Consider the following 13,775-nt stretch of genomic DNA (forward strand, 5'->3'; position numbering starts at 1 on the left):
CAAGTGTTTAGGCACTGAAGACATAGTTTAACAAGCAGATTTTTCATCCATTTTGCAGGTCTTCAGCTACACAATTAAAAGGAGACAGGTCAGGGCTGCAGGCAGGCCAGTACAGCAGCCACACTCTTCTTATGTAGCCATGCACTTGTAATCCAGGCAGTATGGTGTTTGGCACTGTATGTTGTGTATTATGTCCCTGGAAAAGATGGCATCTGGATGGCTGCAATGTTGTTCCCAAATTTGTACATATCTTTCTGCATTAATGGTGCCATCACAGATTACCCATGCCATGGGTATCGACACCCCAATACTATGACAAACACTGGCTTTTGGACTTGACACTGATAACAGCTTGGATGGTCTTTTTCCCCTTTGAGAATATGCCCCAGAGAATATGATGACTCATCTTCCACAAAACGGGTTTCCACTATTGTACTTTCCATCTCAGATGCTTCTGGACAGTGTTGATGTATGGCTTCTGCTTTGGATAGAAAAGCCTTAACTCGCATCTGTGGATGCAGCGGTGAATGGTGTTGACTGACAAGTTTTGCGAAAGTATTCCTGAGCCCATGCCATGATATCAATTACAGATGCATGACGGTTTTTAAGAAAGTGGCGTCTTGAAACCGGCATTCAAAAATGGTTTTCCAGCAGGATAATGGCTGTATATTTTCAACACACAATATTTCACATGGTAAAATATCAAATAATGTGTTGTTCTAATGCTTTCAATATAGCACAGGTTAAAGAGAATTTTACCTTTTTATTTATTAGGATTTATCATACTGTCCCAACTTTTTGCAGAGTTGGGATTGTACATAGCTTTACAAAGTCTTAATACATGATGGTCAGTAATGTTATTTGAAATCAGCTGACATTTTATATACCAGCCTGAATTGCACTTTATAAGATTATAACCACTAAATAATTCTGCAGAGAATGATGTAACAATGAAAAACTAAAATTGAGACAGCAAACATTTTGGGCTAATTGCCAATGTAGAATGGCCAGTAAAGTTGAGAGTCCAATATAACATTTCAAATGGACTTATCAGCTGTGATCTCCAGTTTATCACACAAAATAAGCTGTAACATAAAACTGGAACATCAACTGCCAAGTGTGAATACAAATGACAATATCGCCCTCTACCGGCAACAGCAAGAAAAATAATCACAAATCAGAAACCATATGAGATTAGAACAGTTAAGCTTTAATAATGGTATGCCAATCATCATGGAATCAAATAAAATGAGAGAATTAAAGGAACATTGTTAGGGAATATTATTTTACTACAGTTTAGGACTACATTCTCACAGAGGGATGTAGAGGTGGTTTTTCCTCAGAGTGGAAAGACACAAAAAGCAGGCATTTGCCAACAACACGACCAGGAAGCATCTTCCAGAGCAATATTTGTCGAACTCTGTCTAAATATATAGCTATCTCTCCCATCACATTTATACTTTTTCCACAATAAGGCCACTTTAAATAGTACATTTGAAGACTTTAAACCTCTCGTGCCTTGTCGACAGATCTTGCAAAAAGGCCAGCAGAAAGGGGAGAAAAATGTTCAAGTTTATGGTGAAACGTTAAGTGTTCCTCTTGTGGCCAATCAGAGCCCAGGACCTGGTCGACATGGTAACAACAGATTTGAAACTGAGGTAGTCCCCTCTCTAGTGCCCAAACTGAAAATTCCCAGCTTTCTCTCATCACAATGTAAAAGAACAAAATCCAAAAGGTTTGGGAGCTACTGATGCTGCTTTAGTGAAGAAAAAAAACTCCACAGCAGTTCTTAATTTTTAATTCTCACCCAACATCTTGATCTTGATCCTCAAAGTGGCTTTTCCCATTTACTCAAAGTTGGCTGATGTCAAGTGGCTCTGCCAGGCAACAAACCAACCTTATGAGGAAATCCACCATAATAAACATTTGGTGCCTTGTTCGTTTGATGCAGTGTTATTCGCCTTGGTGTACGGTGTCATATAAAGCAGTTTTTAAATTTTACGTTTCAGTTCCTGTTGCTGCAGCATGTTTGAATGCAGTTGATAAGGGAGTGCCTTTATCAGCCGAGTCCGTGTATGAGTGGATTTCAAAGACTATATGCGGGCAACTGTCAAAATGTTAATTTGTGGGGTGTTGCTTTGACAGGAATCTATTGTTGGCATTGTGTGTGTGTGTGTGTGTGTGTGTGTGTGTGTGTGTGCCGCACAGGCATCTCCAGCTCGGTCAGGACTGCACCAGACAGCTGCAGGTCATCTTCCCCCTGCGAGTCTTACTCTACCATCGGTGGTAGGCTTGGGGGGGAAAGGGGACCGATGGCTTTATTTGTCCCCCAAGATGGCGTACTGGTTATCTAACTGTAAATGCTGCATGGTGGCGGGGCCTTCCCCTTCTCTGACCCGGTTCTTATGCTTGACCACCTCAAAGGTCTTCTCCATCTCTCGGTCCCTAGAACAAGACAACAATTTCTCTAATTACCTTCATATGGATTGCATGTTTGACATTGACCAGAATGGAATACTTGTGTATACTGCATACCATCCAGTATATACTCTAAACTGCATGCTGAAACACTATAAATGGCATACCATTTATTTATTTTTAAATAGTATTTAAAACCATTGCTACTGTGCAGAATACAATATAAACTGCACCATATTTTATATAGCAGGGGTATTAAACTAAAGTTCCAAGAGTTCCGGTCTCTACGTTTCCTTCCCAGCAGAGGTCCGGATAATAATATGTAGCTTACATGGAGTCTGTAGTCATATGGCAAGGAAATTATATATCTTTTCTTGAATGGTTTATATAACTTGCCACATTGGCAACAATAGTACTTGGATATGAATATTAAATGAGATCAACAGTTTGTTTTGAAGGTGAATGACAGCAATCCAGTTGTGTGTTGAAATACTTTTACATTCAGAATATATGAATGGGACATAAGACCCAGGATTAATGTGGGGTTGTGCTTTCAATATAACACAGGGTGAATTGAACTTGCATATCATTTATTTCTATTAGCAATTTACATACGGTCACAAATCTTTCAGAATTGGGGTTGCAAGTACTATTTTAAAAATAGTATGAGAAACCTATCATACTGTGCAGTATACACTATAAACTGCATACTATTATTTAAAAATGTATAACACTTCATACTGTGCATTATAAACTGCACACTGTCAAAAATTGTTTGACACCCTTCATTCTGTGCAATATACACTATAAACTGCATACTACAGTATTTGAAAACTGTAGTAAGTGAAATCCCTCATCCTGTGTAGTATACACTATAAATTGCATACTATTTTTAAAATGTAAAAAGACTTCATACTGTGCAGTACACATTCTAAACTATTTTTAAGCAATACAATGATAAATGTTTCACACAATGGTATGCATGACAAATTGTAATGATATTTGATTGGCAGTCCAATCAAATAAAACAAATCACAGTTAGTAGTAGATATTATGCCACAAAAGCATAATTTTCACACCAGTGAGTTCATGTTCAAACCAACTAAAACCAGCATTACCGCTGGTTGGATGCTATGTTGTACAATGGGGTAATTTCATTAAACAATAGACTACACCTGCGGTCAGGAACCTTTTTTTCACCAAGGAGCCATAAAAACAAACTAATAATTTACTATTTAAAAAAAACAATGTTTTTCAATAAAATTAAATATTTATATTGCCCATAGACTACTAAAAAACAAACAAATATGCAAAAATTATTTGGTAACAAGTTGCAATATGGAATCGAGTACATGCGTTTGTGCGGGTCTCCATAAAATTACTTTTTGGGCTGGGCTATATGTAAAAAATCATTTTAATAATAATCGCATTTAAAATATTGCGGTATCCGATTATATGGTCAACCCAACAAGGTCAGTGAATATTTTTGCTTTATTGATTTTGCTTTAAAAATTACATCAATTTATTGAAACACAAAAAACTTAAGACACTTCTAAATTCTAATTGCACTTTAAACAAAACGAAAAAAGCAATTAAAACTACTAAGTGATTAAAAAAAAAAATAATCTACTATATAACCACCTCCCCAAATCCGAACATTTACCATCTTCAACAGCCCCATTTGCCATCACACAAGTATCAGTACGCAGCAACAGGTGAAAAATGACTAATAGCCTACAAATTAAGAACTAAAGACAATTATAAATGTAAAGATTATTATAATAATCATCATAATAAATAAGCCTAATAAATTCCCTTGTGTTCACAAAAAATGCTGCCAAATGTGTGTTCTTATCAAATGTGTTTGTTAATACAGTTTAAGCTGCCTAAAGAAAAGAAAATGGAACAAAATTTTTGTCTTGGTATAACTTAATGATATAATCATTTTAGTCTTTGCAGGTTCAGTAGGTATCATTGTGAACACAACTCTGTCTCTTTAATACAATGTATAAGAGCGAAATGCTCAGTGGAAATAAAGCAAAACTCACAGTACCTCACGAGATGATCTGAGATTATTTGCAGCATTCTCAGACTACATTATTCTTGCATACAGCTTTCAGAAAGTGTGATAACTTTTTACATACGCTTGTTCACACGACAGGCTTGCGCTGCACGCCTCTGAACAGAGAATCGGACACGAGCACTGACAAATTAAAATTGGTGTTGTGCTTTCTGTTGTGGCTTTAACAGTTGTGAAGGGCAACATGTTTTTGGCAACGAACCTACTTCATCCGTGCATTCTCTCCATTATGTGCAAATACATCACTTATTGTGGGTTGTTGCGGGTTTAATGTTGGTGTCTCATTACCTTTTGTCCCAGGACCATGTTTAGCTGATTTGGAAGGGTAATGACTGATATATAAATCATGGTTCAAGGTGAACATGTTTTTTTATTATTTTATGATTTAATCACAGATATATCGGCTATATATAAAGTGACCCTGCAGAGTTGCGCTCAAAACAAACTGCTCTGTGGATTCCTGCTCAAATTCCTCCAGATGGATACTACACTTTATTCCAGCTTTGCACGCATTGCCTCTCTCCCCACTATAGATATGATGTGCCGCATAAAGCCTGATTTAATGTATGTAAAGTTGCAGGCGTGGTTATTTTAACAACAGTAGTGGAGACGCTGCTACAGATACTGCCATCTTTTGCTTACACACTGCAGAAAACAAAAATGAAGAAATGAAACCATCTTCATCTGTTTGATGTGTGATTCAGGTGGTTAACGTGCCAAATAGATGCCATCTATTTTGTCAAGTGCACCAGTCCCTCCTGCAGCAAGGCACCCCCACAACATGATGCTGCCACCCCATGCTTCACAGTTGGGATGGTGTTCTTTGGCTTGCAAGCCTCACCCTTATTCTTCCAAGCATAACAATGGTTATGGCCAAACGGTTACATTTTTGTTACATCATACATTTCTCCAAAAAGTAAAATCTTTGTTCCCATGTGCACTTGTAAACTCTGGCTTTTTTATGGTGGTGTTGGAGCAGTGGCTTCTTCCTTGCTAGGCAGCCTTTCAAGTTTAGGTTGCTATGGGACTCATTTTACTGTGGATATAGATACCTGTCTACACGTTTCCTCCAGCAACTTCACAAGGTCCTTTGCTGTTGTTCTGGGATTGATTTGCACTTTTTGCACCAAACTACATTCATCTCTAGGAGAGAGAATGCATCTCCTTCCTGAGCGTTATGATGGCTGTGTGGTCCCATGGTGTGTATACTTGCGTACTATTGTTTGTACAGATGAACATGGTACCTTCAGGCTTTTGGAAATTGCTACCAAGGATGAACAGACTTATGGAAGTCCACAATGTTTTTTTGATTTACCCATTATGTAAGCCCATCATTTACCCATGAGGTAGTGAGTTTGAAGGTAGGCCTTAAAATAAATTCACAGATACACCTCTAATTGACTCCAATTAGCCTATCAGAAGCAAACTGGTTAATTGCCTAAAGACTTGACAATTTTCCAAGCTGCTTATAGGCAGAGTTAACTTACTGCATGTAAACTTCTGACCCACTGGAATTGTGATATTGTCAATTCAAAGTGAAACAATCTGTCTGTAAACTATTGTTGGAAAAATTACTCATGTCATGCACAAAGTAGATGTCCTAAACAACTTTCCAAAACTATAGTTTGCTAATATAACTATTAATAATAATGGCCTAATTGTTGGCTGTTTGTGGTAGCGTAGAGACTTGGCATGTTAATCTAGAATGTAGTATAATAATACAGAATGCAGTCATCGCAGTATATCATATCTAGCAAATTTGCACACCGTATACCATGCACATACTGAAGAAAAAAACAACTAATAATATGACAGTCTTTGCCTTTATGATCATATCCTTTGTGTATAAGGAAAAATTAGGAAGTTATGGACTCCAGTTGTGGACTGGATAATCTGGTTTAGCAATGCACAACACACAGGCTATTAAAAGAGTGACGTATTACTTGCGAGTTTCCACATGTCTGGCAGTGGAGAGAAGAGAGGGGAACTGGGCATCGTTGAAGATCTCTGGAGGCCCTTGAGCTGGACCTTTCTTAGTAGTTGTTAACCGAGCCCCTGGTGGTCGATACACACCAGGTGCCTTGGGCTCAGGAACCTCAACTTCAACCTCTGCATGCAGACAATGACATTTGTTAAGACAGATTACAGACATTTTAATAAACAACACACAGAATACCTCTTAGAGTGAAAGGGGCTATTTATGCAAATATTGCCCACTAACCAGGAGCAGCTGAAGCAGGGGCGCCCGATTTGTTCCAGGGTCCAGAAACTTTATCACCACTGACAAGAATGATCTCACCATCCTCCCCCACCTCCTCCTTCTCATACTCTTCCTCCTCTTTCTCATCACTGTTAAGACAAACCAGACCACCATTACAATTTTCAATAGGAAGCACACTTTTGTGTCAAGATTTGCTCCAACAATACTTTGTTTGCATTAATGCAGAAAGGTTTGTGAAAGTGTTTTGAAAAACAAGTTCAAAATGTAGTATAAAAGCTGCTGTCTAAAACGCTAGGGGAAAAAAAACATGCAAAAACCACCAGGGCAAACACGAAAGCACCAATGACATCATAAGGTGTCACGGTTAGCCATGATTTCTTAGACGACAATAATCGAACTATTAAGAATTTTCTGAAGAGGACTGTGGAGATGGGGGGCATGGCCGAGCAACATCTGTGGAGAGCGAGAGCGGTTACTATTGACACCTGTGGGAAATTATTTTTAACAGCTATTTTGAGTTGCAGTGAGAACTGGAAAGGGATATAAGGGCAGTCCAGACCACCGGATGGGGGTAAAGAGAGAGACGCATGCAGCTGTGTTCATGTGGGTGTTAATTTTGTTAAGCTGAAAAGAAAACCGCTTTGCGTCGTCACTGAAAACTGAAAATAAAAGTATCAAGTCAACGGTTTACCTGGCCAATGCTTCTTCCTTCACAACCGAGCAAGAGAGTTATCACAAGGACATTTCCATGTAAATAGCAAGATATTTCACAGTGGCCACCAAAAAGTATCTGGACTCTCAATTCACACTAAATGTCCCAATTCTGAACAATATACCTACTTTTTAATACTCGGAAATCTAACAAATTTCTTTTTGTGAAATGTTGTGCTTGAAATGGTGTTTGTGCTTTATTTCTTTGAAATGAATTTCTCCTATATTCATACATTTGTAAGTCTGCCTCAAGTGTCAAAATAGCCTTTATGTTACTGTATCAGCACAAGCCTAAATGTGTCAAATGTTTGTGCTTCCTACCTCATCTGCAGGGCCTGGAGTCGGAGTCCACTGTAGTCCACCTCCTTCTGCTCAAAGTCTTTCCATTCCTCATCCTCCTGGAGAGACAAAGATACAGTTAGAAAGAAATAAGGAGATAACGCCAGTGAAACTACTTCATTAAAATTAAATAAAAAACCACAAACTTTATGATGTATACAATTTGAAACCATTTTTTCAAGTGTGCATACATTTTTCTGGAACTAGTGTCAAGACATTTTGTTCCTGAGGGTACTCTTGCTATTAATGAATCAGCCACACAAAATACTGTAAACTTCTTTACTGAAAAGAAGGGCAGGACTAGAACTTTTATCCTTACAACTTTTTCTTTTGTCCAGATAAGCACAAACTTCATCAGAACTGTAATTCAGAAACACATTGCTCTTTCTCCCTCACAGAAGGCTTATCTAAATGAAACAGACCTATTTAAATAAAAGCCTAAATATAAAGGCACCAAATACAGTCAGGATTTTCAAAAACTCGAATTCCATTAACTGCATCCTTAAACTTAGTTTATACCGCTTCCTCTCATTTAATCTTGGGAGGCGCTGGCTTGTCTAATGGTAAATGGGTAGCTGACATCAAATGACTTTGTTTTTTAGATTACGTTTTATGACCTCATATTAATTGAGACTCCATGGAACAGGCCTTTTTGGACTTTTAAAAAATTATTTGTATAACCGCATGACTATAAGTGAACTGAAAATACCTAAAAGGTGATTAAAAATGGTGGGGGAAAAATATATTTAAACTGAAATCTCAAGGTTGGGAGGAAATGCTCCTGCTTAATTTCAAATTATGTTTTTGATCTACAAAAAACAAACACACCAAAACCATGTGGTCTGTAAAGCAGCACTGTACAGGATTACAGTAGTCTGATGTCAACTCGTCAGGAAAAACAAACTCTCAATCACATACACTTACTGAGATTCAGCACTATTTATTACTTGACATGCCTACTCGGCATATAACCGTGTGCCTGAAAAAGAGAAATGGGCATATGGTGGTGTTGAAGGGCACAGATACATGCGCAGTTATAAAACCCCTGCATATTGACAGAAGATTGATTCAACATGGAATGAATGTCAGTATGACTTCACATCACATGCATCACTTGACCAAAAGCTACTTCACTACTTCTTAAGTGACAGCACTGCTAATACCGGTGACAACAATAAAGTGTTTCTTCAACTTCGAGCACTTTCATGTCCCAGGTTGATTTTTATTCAAACATTTTAACTTTTGTCTTTTTGTTAGGCTAGGCCTAAATGAAGTTCACATTACAAATGACTTGGACACATTTTACCAAGCCTTCAAAAAAAACCGTAAGTGTCTTTAATATATATATATATATATATAGATTTGATCGTTTTAGCCTCATCCTAGACCCAGACTTTCAATAATAATGAAAATTCAATATAAAAATACAAATTATTACAGGTTCGTTTCAGCGATGCATCGTGATTCATACTCAAATGATTCTGAATCAATTCGGAGTTCAGTTTAAATCACGGCAGGGCAGTGAAGCACGGCAAAGTAACGGGAGAGTTTATTCATGATAAGAAGCCAATAAACAACATGAAAGACCATCTCGCACCCATAATTGGGGGAACACAACGGGGGAAACACAGAAGAAAATAACGACGAGGCAGCAGTTTGTGAGATTTTGGTGATGTTTTCACTTAACTATTCCCCAAAGAGAAAAACTAGAGAGTAAAAAAATACATTGTGGCAGGGCGACGATATAAATAATATTTTAATGAGCAACTTAAAAGACACAAACAAACACATGACGGACATGTCCATAAACGATCTATCTCTCGTCGCACCACCTTCTGCCATCGGCCTTTATCCCTCTCCGAGGCTTAATTAGCCTGATAAGGGACACCGCCCTGCCACACACATTTTGAAGAAACTGAAAAAAGATATTGACGGACAAGATGCATCGTTTTATAATCGAATCACTACCCTTTGAATCGTAATCGAATCGTGAGGCCAGTGAAGATTCACACCTCTATTTAAAACTATGATAATGTAAACAAATGTTAATATTTAATGTGGGAGAATGATTTCTATCAATGTTTCAAAAACTACAACTGTCCCAGTCGTGGAGTCATTTCCAACACACCAAACAATTTTGCCCTGTGTCATTTTTTTCAAAAAGTGATGTTTGATGAAAAAAGAAAAATCAAGGTAAATATAAAAAAATATTTTCATGATTGTAATTTCCAATCAAGCTGTACAAATTGACTGGTTTGCCAAATTAGGCAAGGAGTATATAATAATGAAAAGTTAAAATAATTAACTAATTGTATTTAGGATACATATAATTTATGAATTGAGCTATGAATTTAGCCTTAGAAAGACAAATTTGGCCATTTCATTGCAAAAACATAAAAAAATGGCATCATGGAATTCTATTGAACACAATATAAAATTTGAAATGAGGTGGAAATAACATGGTTTTTGTGGGATTATGCATAACTTTCAGGGAAAGGCAAAAAAACATATCTCTTGCAATGGATGTATGTTCACTGTTAGTCAAAAAAGAATGTCTTGAAGAAAAAAAAAAGTTAACAAAAGTTATCAAGACTACTTCCTGGAAGTTCACAATGTTAAAAGTGCATAAAAAACACTAACATTACCACAAATTGTTGTCAAAAGAATAGTTTCCCCAAAAACTAAATTTTCTCATCATTTACTCACCCTCATGCCATCCCAAATATGTATGACTTTCTTCTGCTGAACACAAATGAAGATTTTTAGAAGAATATCTCAGTGCTGTAGGTCCATACAATGCAAGTGAATGGTGACCAGAACTGTGAAGGTCCAAAAAGCACATCAAGTCAGCATAAAAGTAATCCATACAAATCCAGTGGTTTAATCGGTGTCTTCAGAAGAGATATTATTAGGTGATCAAGAAACAGATCAACATTTAAGTTTTTTTTTTTTACATAAATTTAAAAAAACATTTTTACCAGTAGGTGGCGATATGCACGAAGAATGCAAATCACAAAAAAAACAAAAGAACGAGGAGAGAAAATGAAATTGGAGATTTACTGTTGGGAAAAAAAAAATTACATATTTTTTTCCCGTTTCTCATCCACACCTACCATATCACTTCTTAGGATATGGATTTAACCACTGGAGTATTATGTATTCCTTTTGTACTGCCTTTTTGTGCTTTTTGGAGCTTCAAAGTTCAGGCCAACATTTACTTGCATTGTGAGGACCAACAGAGCTGAAATATTCTTCTAAAAAATCTTCATTCGTGTTCTGCAGAAGAACTGAAGTCACACACATATGGGATGGCATGAGGGTGAGCAAATCATGGGAGAATTCTCATTTTTGGGTGGCAATGTGGACAGGATCTTACAGTAACAGCTGTACTGGACACAAATAAAAACAATTGCACAATATCAACGCACTCACCTCTCTCCCTCCCCCTCTCTCTCTCGCTCTCTTCATATACGCATTAACTTTAAATTATAGGCTGGATATAAGATTGTTTAGCTGTGCCACCCAGTAAACTACCAACATAGACAACATGTGTTGGTATCTTTGGCGCATTTGAAAAGCATTTTGAAACGTTCGAACGATTTTTGAACATCGAAAATCAAAATTTTCAAACGCGTCTATAATGTTACAAAACAACGCTAGGTCTATGTATATCACTCCCTAATTTTGACACACAGCTTTTCAACGTTGTCTGATGTGGAGGTCTGCTCATGCTGCGTTACCATCTCCATCTGTGCGTCCGGATTCTCACTCTTCGTCGACTTCTCCTTCTCTTTTTTCGTCTTTTTCACCATAAGCGCGGCTCCTCCGCTCACTTGTTCCTTCCCTTTGCCCTTCTCCTTCTTTTTCTTCTTGTCTCTCTTGGCGAAGAAGTCATCCAGACTCTTCTCCACGCCGGCCGGAGCCACATCCGCCATCTTATCCACAAATATCTTCAACAAACACCAAATAAGCTCAGAAATATCAGATCGGCGTCTGAAACCACAACAATCGAGTCCTTGCGTGCGTGTCTAGGCAATAGCCCGTGTGTTTCATGTGTGTCCGCAGGTTAAAGATGTGCTGGGAGCAGCATGACACATTACCCAGCTGAAAGTGTGACACACTCGCCCAACGAACCGGATACTGTTGCGTAGTACGCGTACTCGATCAAGTGAACCGGATGGGAAAGCAGCCTTGTGATTGACAGCGGTAATGTGTTGCCTACTGCCTTCCACCAATCATATCGCAGCATTATGATCAGCGCTGGTTTTGTGATTGTGCAACTACAGTATTTAGTCATTGAGTCTAAACAGTAAAAAAAAAAAATAATAATAATAATAATAATAATAAACATGAAAGCCAAGGAAACGGTGTCATTATTAAATTAATTTGATATTTGTTTGTGATGCCATTTTAATTTTAATTTCTTTGATTTAGTTTGTATTTGTACTGTCTGTGTTGAAAGTTTATCCCACACCAGAGTATGAGCAGAGTGGAGTAGAAGCGGAGCAAGGAGTGGAGCGGTGTGTTTTTGCCTGGAGCGAGGAGCGGGTTTTTACATCATCGGAGCGTAATGGTTTCTCTGGCTCCAAGAGAGCACCACTAATGCTCCATCACAGGCACAACACCTGTTAACGGCCCTTAATGCAATCATTTACCATGTGTTAAGCAGTGTTAAACACTATTGGCATGAAGGAAAGATGGAATTTCTGATATAACCACAAGATGGCCCTCTGTCCCTAGAGCAGCTTTGGGACTCTGATCATAGTCTGGTTCATCTTCTTCCAACCTACAGGCAGAAACTAAAATCTGTTAAGCCTGTAGTAAGGACTGTGAAGAGTTGGACCAGTGAAGCAGCTGGAACTACAAGCCTGCTTTGACTGCACTGATAGGAGCATTTTTGAGGCTGCAGGCACAAATCTGGACGAGCTCACAGATACTGTGTCATCAAATATCAGTTTCTGTGAGGATATGTGCATTCCTACTAGGACTTATTTAACATACAACAACGACAACCCGTAGTTTACAGCAGAACTCGGGCAGCTTCATCAGGCCAAAGAAGAGGATGCTTACAGAGGTGGGGATAAATTCTTGTACAATCAGGCCAGGAACACACTGAATAAGCAAATCAGAGAGGCTAAAAGAAGATACTCTGAGAAGCTGAATAACAGGTTTTCAGCTAACGACCCTGCATAAGTGTGGAATGGCATGAACCAACTTACGAATTACAGGACTCCAGCCCACAACACTATAGGACACCAACATCTGGCTGACAATTTGGATGTGTTCTGCTGTAGATTTGAAAGGCCCAATCTCACACCCCACACCCGCTCTGACCTTCACATCATTCAAACACCAACACCTCCTGCAACCCCCCTCCTCCCCCCTTCCTGCTTCTCAATCTGCACTTAAAGGAATGGTTCACCCAAAAATGTGTGGAGGCAGGAAGCGCATCATTTTTTACAAGAGAAAGAGCACTGTACAAAAGTTTAATTTTATTTGCTGTAGATTTGTATTTGTATAAGTGTATTGTTCAAAATATTCATTTGGTGTGGGTATCCTGGATGCTTCAACCTTCAGAAACCCCAAAGAAAATGCACGGCGTTAAAAATATTAACTTTTCATTGATAGCCTATACATGATCATGAGCGATTAAAGCTCTTGCTTATCAAGCTGAACCTGGATATCAGTACACACCTTACATTCTCTCAAAATATTAGAGGGTGTACAGTGAACATTTTACCCCTGTGGATTTTAGAACATCATCTACATTTATGCATTTGGCAGACGCTTTTATCCAAAGTGAATTACAGTGACTTTATTACAGGGACAATCCCCCCGGAGCAACCTGGAGTTAAGTGCCTTGATCAAGGACACAATGGTGGTGGCCGTGGGGATCAAACCGACAACCTTCTGCTTCTGCTTCCCAGTTCAGTGCTTTTGCCCACTATGTCACCATCACTCCATCAAAAGAAACAAAGGGTCTAAATATGAATTTATCCGCTGTGC

At 38.3% G+C, this 13,775-nt stretch overlaps 1 protein-coding gene across 1 annotated transcript; it reads right to left on the reverse strand.

Annotated features, from left to right (window-relative positions):
* Positions 1-820: 820 nt before the first annotated feature.
* Positions 821-11,900, reverse strand: cdv3 (carnitine deficiency-associated gene expressed in ventricle 3). The gene is made up of 5 exons (XM_052114383.1): positions 11,510-11,900; positions 7,752-7,828; positions 6,720-6,847; positions 6,442-6,607; positions 821-2,445 (listed from the first exon to the last, which is right to left on the reverse strand). The coding sequence occupies exons 1-5, from the start codon at positions 11,702-11,704 to the stop codon at positions 2,319-2,321; spliced, it is 693 nt and encodes a 230-aa protein (XP_051970343.1). The 5' UTR covers positions 11,705-11,900; the 3' UTR covers positions 821-2,318.
* Positions 11,901-13,775: the final 1,875 nt, after the last annotated feature.

The sequence above is a fragment of the Xyrauchen texanus genome, chromosome 42, assembly GCF_025860055.1.
Source record: "Xyrauchen texanus isolate HMW12.3.18 chromosome 42, RBS_HiC_50CHRs, whole genome shotgun sequence".
NCBI classification, from domain to species: Eukaryota; Metazoa; Chordata; class Actinopteri; order Cypriniformes; family Catostomidae; genus Xyrauchen; species Xyrauchen texanus.